The following is a 24,242-nucleotide window of genomic DNA, read 5'->3' on the forward strand; positions in this document are numbered from 1 at the left end:
GGAAACTGTCCCATATTTGAAAGGGCAGAGATCTACAAGCACTATGAGTATCTCAGCTCACATATTTAATAAATATTGTCTCAACTGCATATGTTTATTTATTTTTATTAAAGAGCAAATTGCTTGTATTTGCTTCTCTTTCTTCTTCATTATAGCATCAAAGCAGGACAGCATGCCACACAACAGCATAGAAAAACAGCAGCACCAGATACTTAAGGGTCTTTAGCTCCTAAATTGACTAAAGCATAAATACAAACTGACGTCAAGCATTTGGGATTACCATTTAAAAATCGCTGTTTTCTGAGACACTGATGAAGGCCATTCACATCAGAAAATCCAGTGGCTACAAAAGGAGGAGTGAGCCACCAGACTCCAGGGTAAGGAGTCTGCTTCTCTTAGAATAAAAAACCTGCCAGTTTGCCTTAGACCTGCGAGAAGTCCCAAATACGGAGAACATGGAAGAGCTGCTTCCAACCTGTCCAGCCCTTGAAGATTTGGGAATGCAGATGTCACCACCAGTCCTCGCTCTGCCACCGTTACCAGCAGTGGTCATATCACCCCCTCCACTCCTCACAGTCCTTGTACGGTGGAAGCTCGGCCTGGCTGCGCACTGGAGCTGCACAGCACACCACGTGCAACGCATCTGCAGTTGTGCGATGCTAGTGAACTTCTCCAAGGCTGTGACACATTTGGTCTCTAAGGTGTCGGTTAAATAGCTGAAACTTAAACAAGATGTTTTCAAATAAGATCTTAAGCAGTGATGAAGCTTACATAGGATCTCAGTCTTTCTCCCTCTTAAAGCATGACAAACATTTCCACTGGCACCCATGGAATTAAGAGTACATTTTGTAAGGCAAAATGCATTCCTGAGTAGGCGTTTGTACTAATTCAGGTGATGAAGTGGTATAGCCACATGGCAGCATGCTCTGTGGGCCAAGGTATTCTGCTTTTCAACACCATTAACTTAGCAGTATGGAGCACAGCACTGTATGGTTTTCAGTACCTATACTGGCTTAATGAGCACTAGCTTGCATATCTCTAGGTGATGTATTTTTCGAGATTAAGTCAGGAATCTCCTAGGGAAAAAGAGGACTAGAGATTTTAAACATCCCTTCTACTTCAGAGGAAGTTCAGGCAATCATACTTTGGAGCAAGCATACAACTTCTGCATTGCTGCAGGTAGTAAAGCCCTCAGCGGGGAAGCGCAGCTTTGTATTTGAAGAAGCGGTGCCTTTGGACACAAACTAACCAGTGCATCCCCAGCCGCTCCCTAGGACTTCTGTCAAGACAGCACTTTTTCCTTTGGCATCTGTGCTAGCTGCCCAGGGGCCAAAAGCAGAGCAGGTACTGGGGGCACCACCTGCTTCCATAACTTCCCTCTTGTTCACAATGCTGTGAACCGAGTGGGCAAACCCTTGATGGAGCAAACCCTTGCCATCCTAGAAGAAATAAGCCATTCCACAATGATACAAATTCACTGTCATGCCTGTGGATGACTTCCTAGTAACGAGCCTGAAGCTCAGGGCCTTACAGCTCTTAAAATCAAGGTTCCCCTGCCCAAGTGGAGACCAACCTCTCTTAGCTTAAAACCTTGCATGGTGCCGAGGCTCCCGGGCAGCAGCAGAGCTTGCTCCATTCCCTGGGGCAAGAGGTGGACGGAAGGGAAGGTCCCTTCCCCAGGGTCTGGCTCAGGACACTCAGAGGGGAGCAGGGAAGACACGTGCGAGTAGAGACCATTTGCCAAACAGGGACAACCCTCCTGAGATCTCCCCAGCTCTGTGACCATACCCGGTCACTAGGGGCCAAAGCAGCTGGGCAAGGGGAGGCACAGTGGCAACAGCTTCTGGTTTAGGCGGGCCTGCACCAGAGATTTCCTTCTACAACAAGGGATGGATCGCAGTATTTGGTAGCTGCTGATGTGCAGGAAGGCAGGGGAAGAGGGTAGTCTCCTTCTCAGATGGTTCAGCTGCAGTTTGCAGGCAGAAGAACTGAAGCAAAGAACTCAGGTCTGCAAGCCTCCCCCTTGACTACAGGGCATATTGCATGCATTCAGGGCCCAGGATAAACCAAAATAGAAAAAAATTTGGTTTCAGTTCACATCATAGTGGTGGCTCATGTTTTATTCATAGTACAGAAAGGGCAGAAGTTCCCATGAACGAAGAAATCCCCTTTCTTTCTGTGCAGGTTTCAGAAACCCAGTCAGCAGCAGAGCAATGCTGTTGAATTCAGGAGGACTTCAGTCACCTACTTCCTAATTCTCAAAGCAGTTAAAGCCCTGCAGTCTTTTTTTACCTTTTATAGTCACAGGACTAGTCAAGCAAAACCTTGACTGGATTATTCTGCTTTAATTACAAAATGCACTCAGACCAAAGGTGCAACAGAGTACCTGGTACATATATACACATCTGTCTCAACTGTAACACCAAAGACCAAAATGCAGCCTGGTTCTGTCGCAAATCAACCACTTCCCTCTGGCAAGATCTTTGGAGTATGAACAGATATCTCAGTAATGCCTGAACTGCCTCTTGTGCGCAGGACACCAGACTCTGTATTTCACCATGTACTTTGAGATCCTTTAGGGTGGACCACGCAAGAGGTAAGCAAGAGAAGGGAGGCAAAATTGGAACCCTAGGGTAATTGGAGTCCATATCCCACCACCCACCAGAAAAGAAAAGCAATGACGGGCCACTCTCTCCTTGCTGCAGTTAGGACAAGGTAGATAAATCACAAGGGTTTTTTTATTGCTGGTGAACTCAAAACAGGCAACTTTAATCTACCGAGGAACATACACGTACAAACAAATGTTAGGCCTTGTGCGTTTTTCTTCTTCTCAATGTAAATGTCTCTACAACTTCAGTCCAGCTCCTGAGCTCTCGCTGAGCTGCCACTGAGATCCCGATAATGTGCTCTGGGCACTTCTGTAAGATGTTATAAGAAGCATCACATGTATTAAAAAGGGAGATTTTGCAGAAAAGACGAAGCTCTGACTGCAGCCATGTTGCTCAGAAAGGCAAAGTCTGGCTAATCCTGCTGCGTTAGGTACAGAGTATTATGTATAATTATTTGAATTGATTTAAGAATTTGCCGGGTCCCTTTCTGTTTCTGGTGTGCAAGCTGCAAGTAAAGTGCACTTCTGGGTATAAATTACACTCTACAAGGATGCAATAGCTGGGTGGTACACCAGTGGAAAGCAGACTACAATAGCTGTTACAATGGCACAGGCAATATGGATAATGAAATAAGATACTAGATGCTGCTGGGAAACCCCTCCGTAGTTTGAGCATCTAAATATTACATCACTGAGCAAAATCAGTGTCATTTCGTGGGGACCTTCTAAAGTCCAGACACGTGACTGTTACTGTGCACCAGGTTAGCTCTGTGGACAGCCACTCCTCCTCCTCCCCCAGTCCCAGCTGCAGCTGGGAGTCACCAAACCACGTTACTAACTCCTTTTTTAAAGAGTTTTATAACAGCTAAGGAAAACACATGGATCCTAAGGATGTTTCTATGAAGCCAAGGGTTTCAGATGATGCAGGGGTGGTGTAGAAGGCAGCACAACACCGCACTTAATCTATGCTGTGAGAGGACAACCCAGCTTTACACACTGTGTTTAGTGACCGTGACAGAACCAGGGCCAAAATGAGGAGATCCCAACTCTTACCTGCACCTTGCAGTCCTTGTTCTGGTCCAGCAGAGCTCATCTACATTATCCTGTGTACAAATCTCATCCTTTTTTTTTTCCCCAGGTACAGTGTGAGGTGACTATTTCACCTGAGACCATCAAGGCTGATAAACTACATACTGTTCCTCTGATTTCGTAATACTGTCATCACAGCATGAAAGAAAAAAAAGCTGTTCAGTGTTTGTTCTCTTTTAATTTAATGAACAATAAAACAGGCAACTCTAAATTCCCACTAAAGTTTTCTGGGTGCTTCAGGAGACACTGCATACCCCAGGGCACATTTGATTAGCTCCTTGCCACCAGTGTTTTCGTGTGTCCATTGCCAGCAATGGATGCCACCTGAGAAGGGCGAGAGGAGGAGTAAAATAATAGCACTCTGTGTGATACAAAAAAGGATTAACACTGCCTTAATAAGTGCAGAACCAACAAACAATTCCCCTCACAGGGCCAGGAGTGCTTTTCCCCTCAGGAATGGATGCCCTGGGGCAAGGAGCAGGTTCACAGCTGAGCAGTCCCTACCAGAGACAGGGAACCCACACAGAAATAGCCTAGCCATTTCCAACGCAAGAGTGGAATCCTACAACACATTTGCATTTCAAGCCAAACTGATCCCTGGTGCAGCTCTGTTGACTATGTTGGAAGAACACCTAAAATTAATCTGGCCCTACAGGGCAACTACAGCAAACCTTCCCCATAAACCAGTTAGGAGTGAGATACATCTGACAGCTGGAAGCCTCATATTTGTTGCCAATTTCAAAAGCCAAGACTTGCCAGAGCGAATTATGAACCTGTGGCTGCCACTGTCAAGCACTTCCCCTGCACTGCAACTTTCTCCGTATTCCTCAAACGTCCCCAGTAGGTTAAATTTCAAACTGTCCACAGTGCAGCTAGTTCTACAACTGAGCCACAGCACTCTGTCCCACTCCACCCTTCTACTGCTGCTCTCGCACCTTAACTCAAAGCCTCACTCAGAAGTGCTCTTCAGAGAGGGCTTTTTTGCTTTAGTAATTTGGGTTTTTTAATAACGTATCAGGAAGCATGGCATATCTCTTGCTGCCTCCAATTATTGTCATGACAATATGGTTGTGGTTATTTAAAGCAGAATTTGGGCAGAAAAAGCAAATCCTCGTGATGCGCTGAGGGGAACACCGGGCAGAACTGAGCCAGGACCTGCCAGTGCTGAAAGAAGGCGAGAGTCAGCGCCAGAGGACCAAATCCTGGATACCACATCAGACACATGAAGGTTTTGACCTTCAAATACAATGGGTTGCAGCCAGAGTAAGTCATCAACATCACCAGAAACAGAGGAATCCCTGGGAAGGAAGGCAGAAAACTCTTGTGGCCCGTACAGTCTCTACAAGGTTGCATGGCTGAGATGGGAGCTGCAATCTGCAGCAGACCCTCAGGCAAGGTCTGCTTTGGGGGGACAGAGGAGGTGGGAAGACTTATACTATTTCTTGTGCCTTTTGCCAAGATTTAGATTGCACAGATTAGGGTAAAATTCACTCGGCAAAAAAGGCCTTTATTAACAAAAAAAAAAAAAAAGAAGAAAAAAGAAAACAAAGAAAAAATTTCTAGTGAGTATCAGGACTGAGATTTCAAAAAGTACAAGATCTGTATAAATTCAGCAAGATGTCCAGCACCGGATTATTTCGTGGTGCAACAAAGAACCCGGGGAGAGGCCAGTGGGACCTCACGAGGGGAACACCATCTACCTCCCCAGCAGACTGCCAGTCTTAGGTTCTTCTCAACAGCAGATGGATTTTTCCTTGTTCCTGCAGCATCTCGGGTCCCACGGGAGGTATTGGTTGCAAGCAAGCACCTGAATATTGCCTAATGGAATAAGCCAATCACTAACTTAGCTGGCGTTTCCATGCCCATCCGCTAATTAGGATTTTTTTCCTTTTTGAATGCATTTCTGCTGTAGCATTTCTTTTTCTTCTTTCTCCACATAAAAGTATAAGCAAAAGGACTGCTTTCATCTGTAATAAGTTAAAATCAGAAATGACCTAACTAACAAGTAACTGATATTGGTCCTTGGAGCCCAAAGAGTAAAATCCATAGAAAATCTATTGGTTCCATTTTTTTTTCTGGTATATCCCATGCACATCCCCCATTAGAAAAATGGGGTTTATGAATCTTATCATACAGCAAGGAGCAGTACCTCAGAGCCAGAGCTGACAGTCCACGGGAGAGGTCTGGGCTCTCTCAGATTGCTAAGTGTGGTTCTGAGTCACTGCTCAATCAGTCTTCACATGGCCGTTAGCCAAGGCAACGGGGATGGTGGGGGCCCCCGGCTCAGCAGTCTCATCAAATCGCAAGCGCAGGGTGTTTCTGATCACCAGCTGCTCCATGATGAAAGAAGCACAAAACCATGGGATGGCATACTCCAGGGTGATCAGGCCCATGAAGTCAAAATCAAACTGGGAATAGTCCCATGGGCAGGCATTGAACTGGCGTAGGATGAGGCCGGTGGTGAACTCCCAGAGGTATGTCCAAAGTGTGTAAATGAAGCAGCGCACTAAAATGTTACACTTGTCTTTGAGATATAGATACATCTTCTCCACAATGAGGATGGAGGTGCCATAGATGAAGAGTGCCCACACACTGGTTACACCTGGGAACTTCCAGTTAAAGTTGACCACGAACTCCCAGGCAGCTGTGAACATCACCTCACAGAAATAGCCGTGAATGGCGTAGAGGTACCATCGGGAGAAAGCGGTCAGAGGTTCTGCCGCAGCCATCCTTCTGCGCACACCCCAGCAGGCACTCTGAAATGGAGGGAGGGAGAGAGAGACACAGAGAAAGAGAAAGAGAGAGAGAGGAGTCAACAAGGATGTTCACAAGTCCTTATCCCCCAGATGGCAACACACACAAACTCGTAACATCCACGGAGGGCAAATCTGAGAAAGAAGTGAAATTTAAATTGTCTCATTTTTACCACAGCAAATTTTAAGTCCTGTGGAAAGGTGGCACGTTACTGGGCTCCAAGTCTCAGAATGGGCCCAGGCAACGTATACTGCTCTGCCTGAGAAGCGGGATGCAGCTGGTATTCGCCGGTCATAAGGAGGGAGCTGACAGGTACAAAGGCTTTGCCAGGGGTGAGGCTTCCAAAGAACTTACTGGTTGCTAGTTAGTAGAAAAATAGTCATCTCACAAGGACCGCAGATCACTGTTTTGCTCTTTTCAAGAAACAGCACTATCCCCTACTTTTCTGAATCTAATATGGAAGAGATTAGATGAACACAGCACTGAAAGCCTGGGCCCTTCCAGCTGTCACCTACAGTCTCTATACCCAAAATGTTTACTGTAGTGAAAAACTGAGCTTTGGTTGGAGCTACAGAAAGGGAGCCGGAGAAGAAAATTTCTGAGGTTTTACACTTGCAGACACCACACCTTCCACCCATTATTCAGCTGAACTGTCATTTCTTCTGTTAAAGAACTCATGCACTGTATGGCTAGGATTTGAAACATAATTTTCTTATGGTGTAAGACTGCCTGATACCAAGTCAAAAAGCACAACAGAGCCATTGAAATCCATTCAGATTTGGCTTCAGGACAGCAAAACACAAAGGAGGAGAATAAAAAGCAACAGCTGAGCACAGAAAGAGGTGGTTAGTCATGATAAATAGGAAACGAGAACAAACTCTAATTGTCTTTACAGGAAGAAACTTGGTGAAGGTTTTGAAAGGGCACGATTTGCTTATCACCGAACTGTTTCAGCAAAATTATTTTTTTTACACTTTTTGCAGAGATTTACAAGGTCCTAAGCATTGCTCTGCCACACTACAGTCGCCAGCACAGCTGATTTTAAGCATAACTTTACTGAAGCCTTACAGATTTACACTACAGGGTGAATTTGACCTCCTTCATTCTGAGGAGCTTACTCTTTCAAGTTGGGTTTCTCTTGACTCTTCATCAGGCACTATTTAACTTGCTTGCTCTGGACTTGTCAGTTCTGTGGTACAAGGTGCTAGGAAAGAACCACACTAACCTTACGTGCAGCCATTCCAATGCCATCTAGAAAGAGACTGTTCCTGACCTGCCCTGTAAACACAGTGCCTCTCTGAACAAACTATTAACATGCAGTATGACGGAAATTCTGATAGGAGACGAGAGAAGAGAAACCTTTACAAGGAAAAATGAACTATAATAATGAACATAAAGACAATACACAGAATATTCCCAGGGGAATATTGAAAGAGCTCTATCCGTGACCTGTTCACTCCTCTCTTGACACCCAAACAACCAAAGTTTTGGCAGTTCATATGATGTCAGTGCTTGAACAAAGACCCTTTTCCTAACGGCACAATCTATTTTACACGGGACACTGAACTATCATCAGATGCTACAGATCTGGGTCAACAGCACATTCTGAGCTTGTGGATGAAAGACTGAAGAGTCACTAGGAATCCCCTCATGTCTCCTAACGGTTCAGTCCCAAGAGATCCTGCAAGACAGCAGTGGAGGTGACACATGAGAAATATGCAGGGGGTGTATCTGCACACAGTCCACAGGAAGCTGATGTGGCAAGGGTACCACGAACTTTCTCTCTGAGGAGAATGAGAGTTAGTCAATGCAATGTTACTTGGTTAGTTTGCCAGCACAGCTGATAAGCTTAGGAGTTTGAATCCTCAAATCATTCCTCCATTCTCAGATAATTTCAAGAACAAATCCATAGTCAGAGGTACGGGAGTAAGGGAAAGCAGTGAGAAGGAAATGGACTTTAGATATCTCTTGTCAGAATGGGGATATATGACTGCAGCAGGAAGGGAGAAGTTTATTATATCTGAGGAGACAGACATCAAAAGATGCAGAGGTCTTAAAAGTCATACCTGTTGCTAGGTAAGGCACTGAGGAAATACGGAATGTCATTCTCCAGGGCAGAAAACGATTGTAAAGTTTTTACTAAGCTGCCAAGGGATTGTATGGTTTTCCTCTCTTTTCAATATGCCTTTCTAAGCTTTTCCACTTGTGGTCCTTACTCCTTGCACTTCTCTCTACAGCTTTACATGAAATGTATTTGAACTGTTAGCTGGGAGCATCCACAGCATGCAGTACTATCTTAAGATTTTCCTTCTAATTTTGAAAATCTCTTCACAAATGATCACATAAATGAAATGCGCAGAACGTCCTTCCCTCTCACTCCCTCCTGCCCACCAAAGCCAAAGACTCACAGAAACATATGCAACAAGCCACATCCTGTTCTACCCCACACTATTTTCTCTGTTCAATGAAGACTTCTTTCTTCTGGTTCTATACCATGTACTTAATAATTATCTATTTATTCTCTATTTCCTTTTTACACTTTGCAAAATACCTAGTCATTCCACTAGAAGTCTAATAACCAAATCTAGACCAGGTCTGGGACAACATCTACAACACAATACAAGTTAACCCCCTGCAAAGACCACTACTGACTTTTTTTGAATCCTCAACTACAAGGAGACAAGCAGTCTCAACACACTCTCTCAATATTTGCCTTCTACTGTCACGTGCCCAGTCAGCCCAACCTTGATGGGAACTTCCTTCTTACAATATGCTTGAAAGAGTCCTCACAGGCTGCCTGCTGATAAAGAGCATCCCAAGACAAGGCAGATGCCAAACTGTGGTAGCCCAAACATAAACTGGTACCACTGTGCTAGGCACTATGCAAATCCATAAATCACAGCTCCTCCTTTAAAATATTTCATTCAAAATAAACAAAAAGCACACAGTAAGACATAGAAGGGAATGGAGGATACCTAGGGAGACTACAACAGGCTACAGCACATCACTGCACAAGTTGAGGACTGTACAGTGTAATGGTTACAAGTCACTTGAGCATTTACAAAACAATTAAAATTGCAAATTGGCTGGTGCCTGGTAGGCAATACAGCACAAGAAGGTCTCAAGAGGGAAATGAAGGAGAAAAGCAGTGTTTTATTGAGCAACAATTCATGATAAAAGGATCAAGCTGAAAAGTAGTTACAGGACATTAGTGGGAGAAGAATCCAAACAGAAGGCCACGCCTGGATTCAGTAAGAGATGCAGATCTGTGAAAAGCCTCAAGTAGATAATTGAACTTGATGATGGCAAGACTTTTAATGGAGTGACAGTAACACAGACCAAAAAGCTCTGAACGTATGATAGCTTCAGTCTCCTGAGGAAAACAAATGACATTCATCACTGAGGTAGTTACAGTGGGATGGGCAGCGACTTCCTGAAAACCAGAAACACAGCTGCCACCTACGCAGTTGTCTCGGCAGAGAGCAAACAAATCATGGAGACTGCGCATGGACAGCCATGGTTGTACTGAGGCTGGTCACACTGTGTTGTGTTGTGGAAAACAAGGAACTTCTAAATTCAAAGCTATGAAAATGTTTTCCGTCATCAGCAAATTATATTTTAAGCAGCTAAAGTAGAAATAGTTCCTCCAATACAATGCTATTAGGAAGCCTGAGCTAAACAAGCACAGAAATTTTCCCTCTTTCTCCAGTAGGACCTTCTTTTCCAGCTTGCTAATATAAGAAAAAAGGCAAGTCTATGGAAACCACACATGGGCCTCGGAGGAATGCACAGTCCTCTTCCTGGCTGCCCGGCCTGTGCAGATAATGCTGCTGGCAATGAAGAGGCCAAGAGCCCCGCACCTACAGCAAACAAGTACAGGCCTAACAGGGGATAGTATATGAAGGACTGTTTCTCTACACAAATCTGGTTCAGAAGATTGGGGCATGACTCTGACTTAGGGCTGCAAGAAAATAATATTTTAACAACACAAAGATTATACTTTTATATTTTAGAATATCAACTCTGAAATGGCTATTAATCATCCCCTAGGTTGTGGTAAGATACAGATAAACCTGATGCACGAGGCCAAGTAAGGAGAAAGGCCATAAATCCCAGACTGCCATGCTTCATGTGCAAGACCCTTCTGCGCAAGAGGAGCACTTCCATACTTGCATTCAGTTTTGCAGGTCACACAGCTCGGGTAGGCAAGAGGCAAATGATCAGAAAATGGGTTGATGGTAGACCAAGAAATAATGGCACATTTGTCACACAGACACTGCAGGGGAGACATGAAGTGCATGTCATATTCATGCCTGATTAAGTTCTTGAGCACTGCCTAGCTCATTTTTTAAAAGCTCTCCTTTGCAGTGGCTTTCTGCCTGTTTCCCTGCTACTAAGCCAAACTCCTTCAAAAAAATCTCTCACAGATTGTCTCTATTCACTCTACTACAGCAGAATTATTGAGACTCACAGCCTCTGGATGGGTATAACGAGACCTCGTCAAGATACTCTGAATTAACTCTGAAGTGCTAATAAAAGAAAATCACAGTCAAAAAACCTCCATGAGACAATTTCCCTGCTTAGCCATGGCCTGAGGCTACAAATTCTGTCAGCTACTTGATTCACCGCAGGTGAACTTGAACTACTGCAGGAAGTTCCTTACTCTTAGTGCCCAGTTGTTTCTGCCAGTTAAAAAATGAGGACATAGTGTTATTTTACAAATTCATATTTGAAGTATTTACTAATATTTAATTTTATAACATGCATGCTCATTTTTCTAAGAAAGGCCTTAGGTACATCTATAACCCTATGTTATGTGTCATAATTACTTTTTAATTTGAAAGAGTACTTGCAGAGGCGGCACATACATAGTAGGATATTTCACTCCCTCCAAACAACAGGACTGTGGGCAGCAGACAACTCTGGAGCAGAGGGCACCTGCCACTCCCTGACCATAAGCTCTACTGCTTATGATATTCTCCTTCTTACCCAAAGAGTACTCATACTAAAGTAATTGTTTATGATTACTTTTTTAATTACTTTCATTGGCACATCACTGTAGCTACTGCGTTCTTCCTTAAGACTGGGTGAATCAGACGTGTATCTGCTTTTCTGCTTTAACAAAGAGTAGATACAAGGATGTGTTGATGAAAATTGACATGACTTTTTTAAGGTAATTCTTCATCTCTTATTTTGCATTTTCCCTGTGAGTAAACATCAAATGAGCATGCTTTTGCATCCAAGGACAACATTCAATTAATGTGCTGCAAATTTGGCTTCAACATCTTCATATAAATCTCACACAAACCATTAGGAGTAACGATTTACAGAACACTGGTGCTGGATTTGGCCCCAAGACATTAGTTCATCAGTGTTTAAAGATTTATGCAGTAAAGTCTTAGCGGTACTTATGTGCTGAAGTCATAACTCCAAGGAGATATTCATCCTTCAGGTAACCAAGAGCCTCAATTAACTGTGGCTCAGAAAATAGAATTTCGGTATTGAACTGTGGAATAGTTCCAGCAGATTGATTAATCAAGCCCTGCAAAGAAGCTAAAAGCATGCCACAGACTGATGTCTCCTCAGACTTGATGTCCATTCCTTACTCTTAGCACTTTCAGGATGGATCTGGAGCCTTGGGATTCCGGTCAGTTCTGAATGTATTAATCATCTGGTTTTGCTCTGGACTCCACCTCCATCAGGATGCATGTTGCCTCCCCTCCTCAGAGTTCTACCCACACTGCCATGTACTGCAAATAAGAAAGCACAGCCCATTCCCAATGGGCATTTCCCCCTCATTTTTGTCTCTAGCTCCTTTCCCTTAGAAGGCACATCATTTCTCTGCCACTCGTTCCCTTGCCCAGTTCACTCTGTACCTGCTGGCAGCCTCTGATCCCTGCCTATCTTTCAAATCTGTTCCAAAGAGAACTGGGATGCAGTAAAAAAGAATGACGACAAAAGGAGATTAAATGAATCCAATTACCAGACCAAGCCAAAGGGATGGGGAAGTGTAGTTCTTACTGGTAATGCCTGTGTGTGGGCTGCCCAGAAGGCACCATTTCACAATGGGAAAGAGAAAGGTAGGGTTTTCTTGGGAGGGAGTGTAGCAGGAGGGCTTTTTCAGAGAACAAAGAGAAAAAACATGAAGACATTGTTAGTTTAAAGAATAGTTTTCTGACTAATGGATCTCATGAATGGTAGCAGAAGGCAGAAAGCTGAGATTTCCCGTGCCCTGCCTCACACACAGCATCATGTTACTCAAACACACCTTAGCCCACAGTGACCACTCCAAACAGAGTACAAATTAAGGCAGCAGCTCTTTACTTACAGTGACCAAGAGGGATGTTTCCTATGTTCCTGACAGAAGACCCCTCGAGACTCAAGCAAGCAGCAGACTTGCAAGACAAATCTGTGAAAAATGACTGAGTCCAAACTCAGCATCTAGAAGTATTATCCCTGAATCTCCCAGCATCTCTTTCAGGTAAGGTCACGTCCTTCTCCAAGCTTGTTGCTAGAAGACTCCTGTGCCTTACCTGCTGCCCTCCCCTGTTTGGAAAAGCTGCCCTGCGTCCCCAGCATTTGCTGATACTACAGCTCTCAAACAGGCAAGTGTCCAGCAAGGACTCAAGTGGCCCTGAAGTGGCCCCAGCACAAAGCAGAGACTTTGAAGCCAGGACCCTGCTGTAGGAGCGGGCAGAGCTTCCCACTAACACTGCCAAGGAGGGGGCCAGCACTATGGAAGGCCTGCCCCCAAGGGGGCATGTCCAGGGGGGCACAACCTCCCCTGAGAATACGTATCAGTCATCCTTCAGTTTTGGGTGCTCAATTGCTGGGTTCACCATTATCTTAACCTGGACAGTAAGTCAAGGTTGACTTAATTCTCTGCAGTGAGAGCAGAATTGAGCTCCTAGAACCCATTTTTGCAAAAGCTGCCACAAGTTTATAGCCCATTACTTCAGGCCTGAGTCTGAGCACTCATAGTTCCCTGATGGGCAACTGCCTGACTTGTAAGCTCCTGCGAGCTGAGCCCCTTCATGTCAAACCCTGCATTTGAGTAGAGTGGCAATCAAAATTCATGGCTGTTTTTGAAAGCTTGAGCTTAACATGCTGTATTAGCTGACTGAGGCAAATGTGACATTCAAAGACCATAATGCACATCGTGGCTCACCAGGAAAAAGCAATCCAAAATGGAGTGATGGAGAGAGAGAATTTATCCTGATAACATACTGAGAGTTTACAAGATTTTGCTATAGCAAATATCCTCTTCACTGTCACTAGAGAGGCAACAGATGTAAAGAGACAACATTAAGTTCAAGACATTATGTGTCACCCATCTTACATGATTTATTAAAGCTGTTTGGAAATTCAGACAGTTCTTTTCTGAAATTTTTTTCTCTTCCTAGCAAATTCCCCCATCTTCTTTCCAAAGCAAAATGAAAAGCAAATACACCAGTCCACTACTACACTACAATAATAAATTGACTTGGACAACTCACAGAGGTCAGTATCAGTAACAAATAAATATGCTTAGCCCAGCTCTTCTGAACAATCTGCAGAAACCAGCCAGAATCAGCGTGAAATGGAGGAAAGCCAGGTTTGGCAAAAAAAATTACAAAAAAAAAAAATCTAAACACATTTCACATTGAAAATTAAGCTTGGCAGAGAAAAACATTATGATCAAGGCAGTGAAGTAAGAGTATCTAAAATCCTAGCCTGCTAATATACCCTGACACAATCCACGTCACTTATATCTGTGAAGAACAGCAATGTGTGTAAAAGACAACAGAAAAATTAGAACTGTTGACAGATCCAAGGCAGTCTCTCCTAGTTTGCTGCAGGTAAAGCTCAAAGCAGCATTTCAGAAAGTTAGCTGTTTCTTTTACTGGAAATTGTTGCTGCATATACACAACTGAAAAGACCTATTTCCCTCTCCTTGTATTACTCTTCACCAGTGCACAAGCCCTTATAAGCTCCCAGCATTCAACTGATAGTAGGTAACTGGATAGTAAGAACACCTGCAGCTAGCAGCTACAGCCACTCTTCATTTAGGAGGAACAGAACTGCTGCAGACCACACAGAAACCTATCATCTTGGTCTAAACTGAGTTAGGTTTAAACCTCGCAAGCAGAAGGCACTGCATAAAGACAGATGAGACAGGAGGGAACACACTTCTAAGCACATTCAGAAACACATTTTATGACAGTCTTGGGCTGTTTTCTTCTCTCTTTCCACTTTTGGAAGTCTCTTGATGGCAATTCTACAGAAAATAGTTTTTCCTCCTCAACATATATTTTTTCCTTCCTAATATTAAACTACTGCTGAGATGTGAAAGAACCAGGTCTTCCAAGCGCTATCTGCTATTTGCCAGGCTGTGATTGCTCAAGTTGCCTCCTAACATCCCTGGTGGAGAAAACTTGAGCCATCTCAGATTGCTAAATTACTCTTTTTAACCGAAGGAATCCTTGCGGAGACTCCAAGATGGTGGCTACCTCATCATCTTAATTTCAAGTTCACACAGGTCCTCAGAGGTAGAAACATACTGGAAAGGAAGGGCAGAAGAGGATAACTCTCAGAATCCTACTGACTACCTCACCATGTCTGACAAGATCCTCAAGTAGGCAACCATGACTACAGTTGGGAAAGGCAGCTCCTCTGACCAGTTTCCCCAGAGTTTCTCCCATTACTGCCCACCAATTAGTGTACCATGGGGATTAATCATGCCATCACTGGCTTGCAAAGTATGTCATCAGCAGTGGAAACATATTGTACGGGCAAATAAATTAGTGGTGAGTTTCATACTCTATTGTTCAGGTTTATTTCAAGTCAGAAAAAACAAGCAGCAGCCTGTAAGCACATCACTCAGGTAAATCTGTCTTTGTACATCAGTCAAATTTCTGACCTAAATTACAAGTCAACAAAAACTTAGGTTTTAGGGCCTAGTTCCTGCACAGCAGACATACCCCTCCACTGTGTTGGGTACTTTGTTGCTATTTGCATCTTTGCAAAAGAAGGCTTACATTTTTAGTGCTGCTATTTCCTCAAGGAATCAGGAAACTTAGCATTTGGGTTACAACTACAAACACACCATCTTCATGTTTTATGCACACCTGCCATTCTTCTCTTTTGTTAACCTGAAGCACCAGATCCACCAAAAACCTCTAATGTTTAGCAGTTCATGACTCCCCTTCAGGTCAGACTCATTCAGAGAATCACAGAATCATTCAGGTTGGAAAAGACCCTTGAGATCATTGAGTCCAACCATCAGCCCTACTCTACAAAGTTCTCCCCTACACCATATCCCCCAACATCACATCCAAACGACCCTTAACCACATCCAGGGATGGTGACTCCACCACCTCCCTGGGCAGCCTATTCCACTTCTGACCACTCTTTCTGTGAAAAATTTTTTCCTAATGTCCAGTCTAAACCTCCCCTGTTGCAGTTTAAAGCCATCCCCCCTTGTTCGATAGCTAATTACCCGTGAGAAGAGACCAGCACCAACCTCTCTACAATGTCCTTTCAAGTAGCTGTAGAGAGTAGCCTTCTCGTCAAACTAAACAGTCCCAGCTCCTTCAATCGCTCCTCACAGGATTTATTCTCCAGGCCCTTCACCAGCTTCGTTGCCTTCCTCTGCACTCGCTCCAGCACCTCGATATCTCTCTCGTATTGAGGTGCCCAAGACTGGACAAAATACTCCAGGTGTGGCCTCACCAGTGCAGAGTACAGGGGGACCATCACCTCCCTACTTCTGCTGGTCACACTATTTCTAATACAAGCCAGGATGCCGTTGGCTTTCTTGGCCACCTGGGCACACTGCTGGCTCATGTTCAGCTGTTTGTCAATTAGAACCCCCAGATCCTTCCCTTCCACACAGCTCTCCAGCCACACCTCCCCAAGCCTGTAGCGATGCATGGGGTTGTTGTGGCCCAAGTGCAGGACCTGGCACTTGGCCTCGTTGAAGCTCATCCCGTTGACGTTGGCCCACCGATCCAATCTATCCAGGTCTCTCTGTAAAGCCTCCCTATCTTCATGCAGATCGACATTCCCGCTTAACTTGGTGTCATCTGCAAACTTACTGATGATACCCTCTACGTCCTTATCAAGATCATCAATAAAGATGTTGAACAGAAATGGTCCCAACACCGAGCCCTGAGGAACACCACTTGTGACCGGCTGCCAGCTGGATTTAACTCCTTTGACCACCGCTCTCTGGGACCGTCCATCCAGCCAGTGCTTGATCCAGCAGACTGTACGCTCATCCAGACCATGAGCAGCCAGTTTTTCTATGAAAATTCTACGGGGAACTGTGTCAAATGCTTTTCGAAAATCCAGGCAGACAATATCCACAGCCTTTCCCTCATCCAATAGTCGAGTCATCTTGTCATAGAAGGAGATCAGGTTTGTCAGGCAGGACCTGCCTTTCATAAACCCATGCTGACTAGGCCTGATCCCCTGGTTGTCCATTATATGACTTTTAATGGCACTCAAGATGATCTGCTCCATGACCTTCCCTGGCACTGAGGTCAGACTGACAGGTCTATAGTTTCCTGGATCCTCCTTTCTGCCTCTCTTGTAGATGGGTGTCACATTTGCCACCCTCCAGTCCAATGGGACCTCCCCAGTTAGCCATGATTTCAGGTAAATCATGGAAAGGGGCTTGGCAAGCACATCTGTCAACTCTTTCCGCACCCTTGGGTGTAACCCATCCGGTCCCACAGAATTGTGTGCATCCAAGTGGTGTAGCAGGTCTCTGACCACTTCCTCTTTAATTGTGACGACCTCATTCTGCTTCCCCTCCCCATCTCCCAGCTCATGAGGCTGGGTGTCCAGGGAACAGCCAGTTCCACTGCTAAAGACTGAGGCAAAGTAGGTGTTGAGCACCTCAGCCTTTTCCTCATCCTTTGTTACTATGTTTCCCTCTGCATCCAATAAAGGAGGGAGATTTTCCCTAATCCTCCTTTCGTTATTAATGAATTTATAGAAACATTTTTTATTATCTTTAACAGCTGTAGCCAGGTTGAGTTCTGGTTGCACTTTGGCTCTCCTAATGTTCTCCCTGCATAGCTTCACTACATCTTTACAGTCTTCATGAGAGACCTGCCCCCTCTTCCAAAGGTCATAGATTCTCCTCTTGTTCTTGAGATCCAGCCAAAGGTCCCTGTTTAGCCAGGCCGGTCTCCTTCCCCACTGCTTGTTTTTCGGCACACGGGAACAGCCTGCTCCTGTGCCTTTAAGACTCCTCTCTTGAAGTATGTCCAGCCTTCCTGGACTCCCATATCCTTCAGGGCAGCCTCTCAAGGGATTTTGTCAATCAGTCTTTTGAACAGGTCAAAGTTTGCCCTCTGGAAGTCTAAGGTGGCAGTTTTACTAACCCCTCTCTTTGTTTCTCCAAGGATCGAAAACTCAGTCATCTCACGATCACTGCACCCTAGACGGCCTCCAACCTTTACTTCCCCCACAAGCTCTTCCCTGTTCACAAGAAGCAGGTCCAGGAGGGCACCTTCCCTGGTCGGCTCACTCACCAGCTGTGTGAGGAAGTTATCCTCCACACATTCCAGGAACCTCCTGGATTGTTCCCTCTCTGCTGTGTTGTGATCCCAGCAGATACCCGGGAGGTTAAAGTCCCCCACAAGAACAACAGCAAGTGACCGCAAGATTTCTCCCAACTGTTTGTAGAAAGCTTCATCCACCTCACTGCTTTGGTTGGGAGGTCTATAGCAGACTCCCACAGCAAGATCTGCTTTATTGGTCCTTAACCTAATCCAAACACTCTCAACCCCGACATCACTATACTTGATTTCTGAGCTCTCATAGCATTCTCTAACATACAGGGCCACTCCCCTGCCTCTCCTTCCCTGTCTATCCCTCCTGAAGAGCTTGTAGCCATTGATTGCAGCACTCCAGTCATGTGAGGCATCCCACCACATTTCTGTGATAGCTACTATGTCATAGTTCTCGTGTTGCATCATGGCTTCAAGCTCCCCTTGTTTGTTGCTCATACTGCGTGCATTGGTATAGATGCACTTGACATGAGCTCATGAATCCAACACCTCTTTGTGAGTGTGGGCCCCATTTCCTACCAGACCCTTCTCAGGTGCTTCCATGATTTCTAAACATCTATCCCTTCTCTCAAATGAAATGGCAGAGGGAGAGTCCTCACTAGTCCACCATCCTTCAAGCCTTGGCATGCTTCCCTTGAGCTTATTCCTAACAGGCCCAGTTATCTCCCCCTCCACCCTCATATCTAGTTTAAAGTCCTGTCAATAAGCCCTGCTAACTCCTGCCCCAGAATCCTTTTCCCCCTCTAGGACAGTTGCATCCCACCTGTCTCATTTGTCACCAGCAGACCAGGTGCCTTATAAACCTCGCCAGGATCAAAGTACCCAAAATTCCGATGGTGGCACCAGTCTCTGAGCCACGTGTTAATCAGATGTGTTTTCCACCCTCTGTCAGTGTTCTTCCCTTCCATTTGAGGGATTGATGAAAACACCAGCTGAGCTCCCAAGCCTTCAACTAGCCACCCCAGTGCCTTGAAGTCCTTTTTGAGTGACTTTAGACTTCTCTCTACCACCTCATCATTACCTGCCTGGATAACCAACAAAAGGTAGTAATCAGAGGGCTGCACCAGAGCAGTGACCTTCCTTTTAATATCTGTAACCCGAGCCCCAGGGAGGCAGCAGACCTCCCTATGATATGGGTCTGGTGGACATATGGGCCCCTCCATACCCCTCAGAATAGAGGCACCCACTACAATTACCCTCCTTTCCTTCTTACTTGAAGAAGTCGCAAGTCACGGGGCTGAGGGTGTGGGGGCAAGCTGTGGGTGACTGACCGGATGAATCCTCATTTCCATCTTCATTCGGCTAGCTGTCTAGTTCCAAAGCCTCATACCTGTTGTACAATGACAACTGGGAAGGTGAGGGGGGCCGAGAAGGTTTTTGCTTGCCTTTCCAAGGACCTCTCTCCATTCCCCCCTGTTCTCCACATGCCCTCCTTCTGCCTGGTGACAGAAGGGGAGGGGGTCCTGCATTTCTTGTAGAGCCTCTACCTGCTGCCTTTGCCTCAGAGCACGGCTCCACCAGCCAATATCGCTTTCACACTCTTTGATCGTTCTCAAACTTTCTACCTCCTCCCTCAGTTCAACCACCTGCCTGAGCAGATCACTTACTTGATCACACCACACACAAACAGTGTCTCTGACTCCCTCCGGTTCAAGTGCCAGGCTCAGGCACTCTCGCCAGGCAGAGACCTGCACAGCCGCCTGCTTGTGCAGGACCTCCGTCTGGGTCCCCACATTCCTCATCACTCTGCCTCTTGGCCGTGTTGTGACCATGGTCTTCTCTCTGGCCGGGAGGGAACCAACCCCTGGGTGCTGTTTCCCACACCCTGTGCTCTCACGTCCCTGAAGTGCTGTTCTTTCCCTCCCCTCTCTCCGGCACTGGACAATCGCTTACAGCGACCGACCGTACCTTGTGCCGTGGCAGAGCCTCAGCCCTGCCCTACAACCTGCCCCGGGGCACTCACAGTCAGGTACTGTTGGGTCACCCTGAGCTCTGTCGGCATTAGTCGCTACCCTCCCACAGGGTTCTTATCACCTGACCACGGTGGGTGGTGCTGGTTCCGCCCCGCTATCCCGGCAGAGCCCACCCAGCTCGTTTCCGAGGTGGGGGGGGTGGGGGGGCGGTGAGCCCGGTGGCGCGGCTACAGCTCGTTCAGAACAGGCGCCGCCGGCACTTGGCTCCGCCCGCCGCCTCAGCTGCCCGCCCAGCGGCTTGCCAGCCCCCTTAGAGCCGCCAGCCGCCTTCTTGGCTCCAAAAAAATTCAAAAGCCCCCTAAAAGAGCTCCTTGCCGGTCCCTTTTGCCGCGATTCCCCCCTCCCGGTGCGGGCTTACCTACACTGGAGCTGGTCCCCCCGGCGAGCGACCGCTGGTGTGTTTACTCATCTGATGATGTGCTGTGTGTCCCGAGAAGGCAGCACCAGAGCTTTCCCACAGCCGACTATGACTGAAACTTTCAGCCTTCTGAAAGGTGGTAAGCTGAACACTCAAAAGCTCTTTTAAATAAAGCAATAACTCAACATTTGTGCCCCACGCAGAACTGGTATTGCCAGGCTACTTCTGCCTGCCATTCAAGGAAGCATAGTACCTCTTCAGCCATCAATTTCTTAACTCAGCATTTGTCCGTAAGCTTTTACTGCTGCATCCTACAGCTCCCTCCTTTTCCAATCAGTCAGCTTATGAAGGTACAGTCCCAGGGGTGTTTCCCAGCGCTGTTCTTCCAACCTAAACATGTGCTCCCAGCTGCAGCTTCACACACTCCAGCTCATGAGCCAGGGAGCTGGGTCATAAGGATGCCCCACATCTCCTCTGACTACAGCTGATGTCACCTTGGTTCTTTTCCAAGTCTTTCTGAGCTTCTTACTGCCTCTCTTCCAATCACAGAGCTGGACTGTTCTCTCACACTCTAATGTGGACTGGACCACAGATATCTTCAACAAAGGCAAATCAACTCACTATGCCTACATAATTTTTAATTCTATCTTCAGATGTAAGGTATATGAAGATACACAGACACATTTATATGCTGTCCTTATTGATTTGCTTATTTGCCTTCTTCTCCCCTCTACTTGAAGGAGACAGATTATTTTTTTTTCCTACAATTGCTTTTTCCAACTGTGTTCATTTTTATGCTGAGGTGACCTTTTACAAACACTACTATTGGATTCAGGATTCCTACCTGCAGCCTGCTCATCATTTATCACGGCTCCACAGGGCATGCTCAGTTTCAGCCTTTACACAGCCCCTCTGAAAGTAGATCAATTTAATACTATGTTTATACCCTTTTCCACATTTCCTTTTGTGACTGCAGCATGTCCAAATGACCATGCTCTATTGAACAGTCTCCCCAATAAAACCAACATATCCATTGCTCCAATACAGGAATGCATTTTCAAAACTTGCCTATATTTATTAGTCGACATAAGTGTAAGACTTTAGGTTTCTTAAGACAGAAAAGTCTGTATTGTATGTGCACAGGGATATTTCAGATGCTTCCGAATACCTGGGTCCAGGAATTCATCCTTCTTAGCACCAGGTAGCCCAGATCATGAAATAAAGCAATACCATAGCTTCAGACTGCTTTGAAGGTCTAGCGGTTTATGGCTGTGGTACATGCTGAGACCCTACTCACAATCATCCCTTTTCCCAGATCTTATCTACACATTCAGTCTTCTGAAAAATTCTAAACCATCTCTTGTGAATAGCAGCTAACATGCATCTGCTTCAGGACTCGTGGAATTTAACTGCATCATGTTAATACCACCCACTTGCGAAACACTTGAAAAAGAATTAAGCTTCCACCTTAGAAAATAAAATCCTTAAGAACTGATAACTGTAATCCTAAACTCAGCAATGAGGTAAAAATACTACTCATCTCTTCACTCCTATCAGCTGTCAATCTGCACAGAAGACATTTTCCACTCTCAGCTGCAGAAAGTTGTCACAGTTGCAAAAGGTCAAAGCACAATGATAAAAGGAGACTTGAATTTGAGTCCACACACACAGCTGCCGTAGCAGAAAGCAGAGCAATTTTCTTGCTTGTTTTTAAAATTACTACCATATTTGCATTGCCTTCTCTAGGACCCAGTGAGCCAAAGCACAGAAAGAGAGGAGAAGCTGGTAAGAATTCATCTGGGGAAAGCCTTGCAAGAACCTTGCATTGAAAACAGAAGATGGATCTAAAAGAAGTAGGATGAAAAGACCCTGGAGTCTTGGTAGAATAGAGGGAAACAAGGAAGAACGCACAAGTGAAATTGTAAGTGTATTTATTAGCTGAAGCCTTGTAGGGGGCAGATGTCAGGGAAGTAAACTCATCACTGTTTCCTAATCGTTAACTTCACCTAAGCAGATAATGAAGATCCATGGATTTCCAAAGCTACTACAGTGACAAGATATAATTTGGATACATGTTCCATTCTTCTGGCTACCAACCCCAAGTTAACAGGATCCTTCAAACTAGCCTGGCTGGGAACCTTAATGGGGCTGGAAAATGGCCTGGAAAAGTGAGGCTATTTTCCTGCTGTTGTCGAGCTGCTGAGCAACGGCTGAGAAGAGGCAGCACTCAGGTACAGACAAGACATCTGAAGTCAGAAGAGATGTTACATCAGAGCACTTTAGCCACATCATCTTCCTGCACCAGTGCTTGTAGAATCAGTGCATCTGGAACAAAGAACTGGAGTTTTTCTCAGTGGCAAAGTTAAACTGGCAGTACAGATCCATGCTTGGCGTAGGAGAGATGTGCTCTTTGTGAGTCTTGCTTGGAAGCTGAGTTGCTGGAATACAGAAGAATGGATGAGAGGAAGAGGAACATGGTGGGATATGAACCCGAAGGCTGCTCCGGGACGAAAACTAATCTTGACAACACTGGAAGAAAAGTTAAGATTATGACTCTTGACTGCATATTCTGTCAAACAGCTGACAAAACCCCAACAATTCTTGACAAAGTCAGTCAGGACTGCTTCTCTACCAGTCTCTTGTCTCAGATGACTCTGCTTAGAAGGCTATATTAGTAACAACTTCTCTTGATGTAAGACACAATTTTAGTTTTAGTAGAAGTAAATTCTACTCTGCTCTGCAGGCAGGAGTTCACTGTGCTTCTCTAGTTCAGCACTCCCTTCTGTCTGAAGCCAAGCAGCTGCTGCATGCAGAAAGAGAACGACTCAATATAGCCAGACTACGTGCACTGACCCGTTCTGCCCTTACAAAAAAGGGATGGTAACTATTTCAAAACCTGTCTCCACTAGCCTGGCACTGCAGTGGGGCATGGCTACCATTTGACTAGCACTCTGAGAGAATGATCAGCAGCAGGAAGGGGCTCTTGCATATGATCTCCAGCAGTCTCAGCCCTGGGCCAGGAGCACACATCACTGGCTGAAGGCATCTGCCTGTACCAGATGGTAACACTATAGATGAAACTGAACATCCTACCTTCCTAAAGTAGAAGTTTAAGACAACTGAACTTGCATCTTCGGTTGTGTCAGAATACTTCACAGTAAGACATATATTCCCTTAATATTACTACCAGAAGGAGCAGCCAGGTGTCAGTAAATCAAGGTCTGTACAAACACACATGAAAAGACAGCCTGTTCCTCAAAGAAAGTGTCATACCCTGTCATCTTTCTTATTCGCTGTTGCTGCAGATCTAGAAACCAGAATCCTATTTATTCTGGTTTTCAGGCTTCAAGAAGAAATGTTCCAAAACACACATAGCCCTTGCTTTTTCTCATATATATTTGCTTAATTCCCAATAATTGACAAAATATCCTCATAATCCAAACACAAGCACTAGTTGGCCCAGATCCTTGCCCATCTTAGAAGAGACACCAAGTGACTCTGGATTCTTTTACTTGCCTCTGGAAGCTGCTCTTTCCAGAACAGATAACTCATGTTGATGCACAACACAGAAAGCTCATGTTCTCACTGCCAGAGCTTCTCTTTCATTTACAAAGAGACAGATGTCCCTCTGGACAGTCCAGACAATACCTTTCACCAACTCTTAATTCCCCTTACAAAAGTGTTCATGATGGTCATACAAGGGCCTCAGGAACATGTGGGGACACAAGTGCTGAAGAGGACGAGTCAGTGGCCCAGTGGCTCTGTCCAGCTGGGGTTGTGATGTGCACAATCTTTCCCTACTGCTGGGCTCCACTAGCAAAATACTCATGCCAGGGAGAATTAGCTACTGCAGACCCAGACTGTGGTTTTAGTAACTTCAATCTTACTACTTTGGTCAG

At 45.3% G+C, this 24,242-nt stretch overlaps 1 protein-coding gene across 4 annotated transcripts in view; it reads right to left on the minus strand.

The window, feature by feature from the left end:
- Positions 1-2,720: 2,720 nt before the first annotated feature.
- The window catches only part of TMEM229B (transmembrane protein 229B), a 40,442-nt gene continuing 18,920 nt past the window's right edge, over positions 2,721-24,242 (minus strand). For 3 of the 4 annotated variants that reach the window (XM_074868075.1, XM_074868074.1, XM_074868072.1), the window contains one exon: positions 2,721-6,453. In XM_074868075.1, coding sequence (XP_074724176.1) covers positions 5,923-6,426 — 504 coding nt within the window. In that variant the 5' untranslated portion in view covers positions 6,427-6,453 and the 3' untranslated portion in view covers positions 2,721-5,922. Of the gene's footprint in view, positions 6,454-20,343; positions 20,501-24,242 lie in introns of those variants that run through there. The other variant, XM_074868073.1, reaches the window with a different exon arrangement.

This window comes from Strix uralensis, chromosome 4 (assembly GCF_047716275.1).
Source record: "Strix uralensis isolate ZFMK-TIS-50842 chromosome 4, bStrUra1, whole genome shotgun sequence".
Lineage (NCBI taxonomy): Eukaryota > Metazoa > Chordata > Aves > Strigiformes > Strigidae > Strix > Strix uralensis.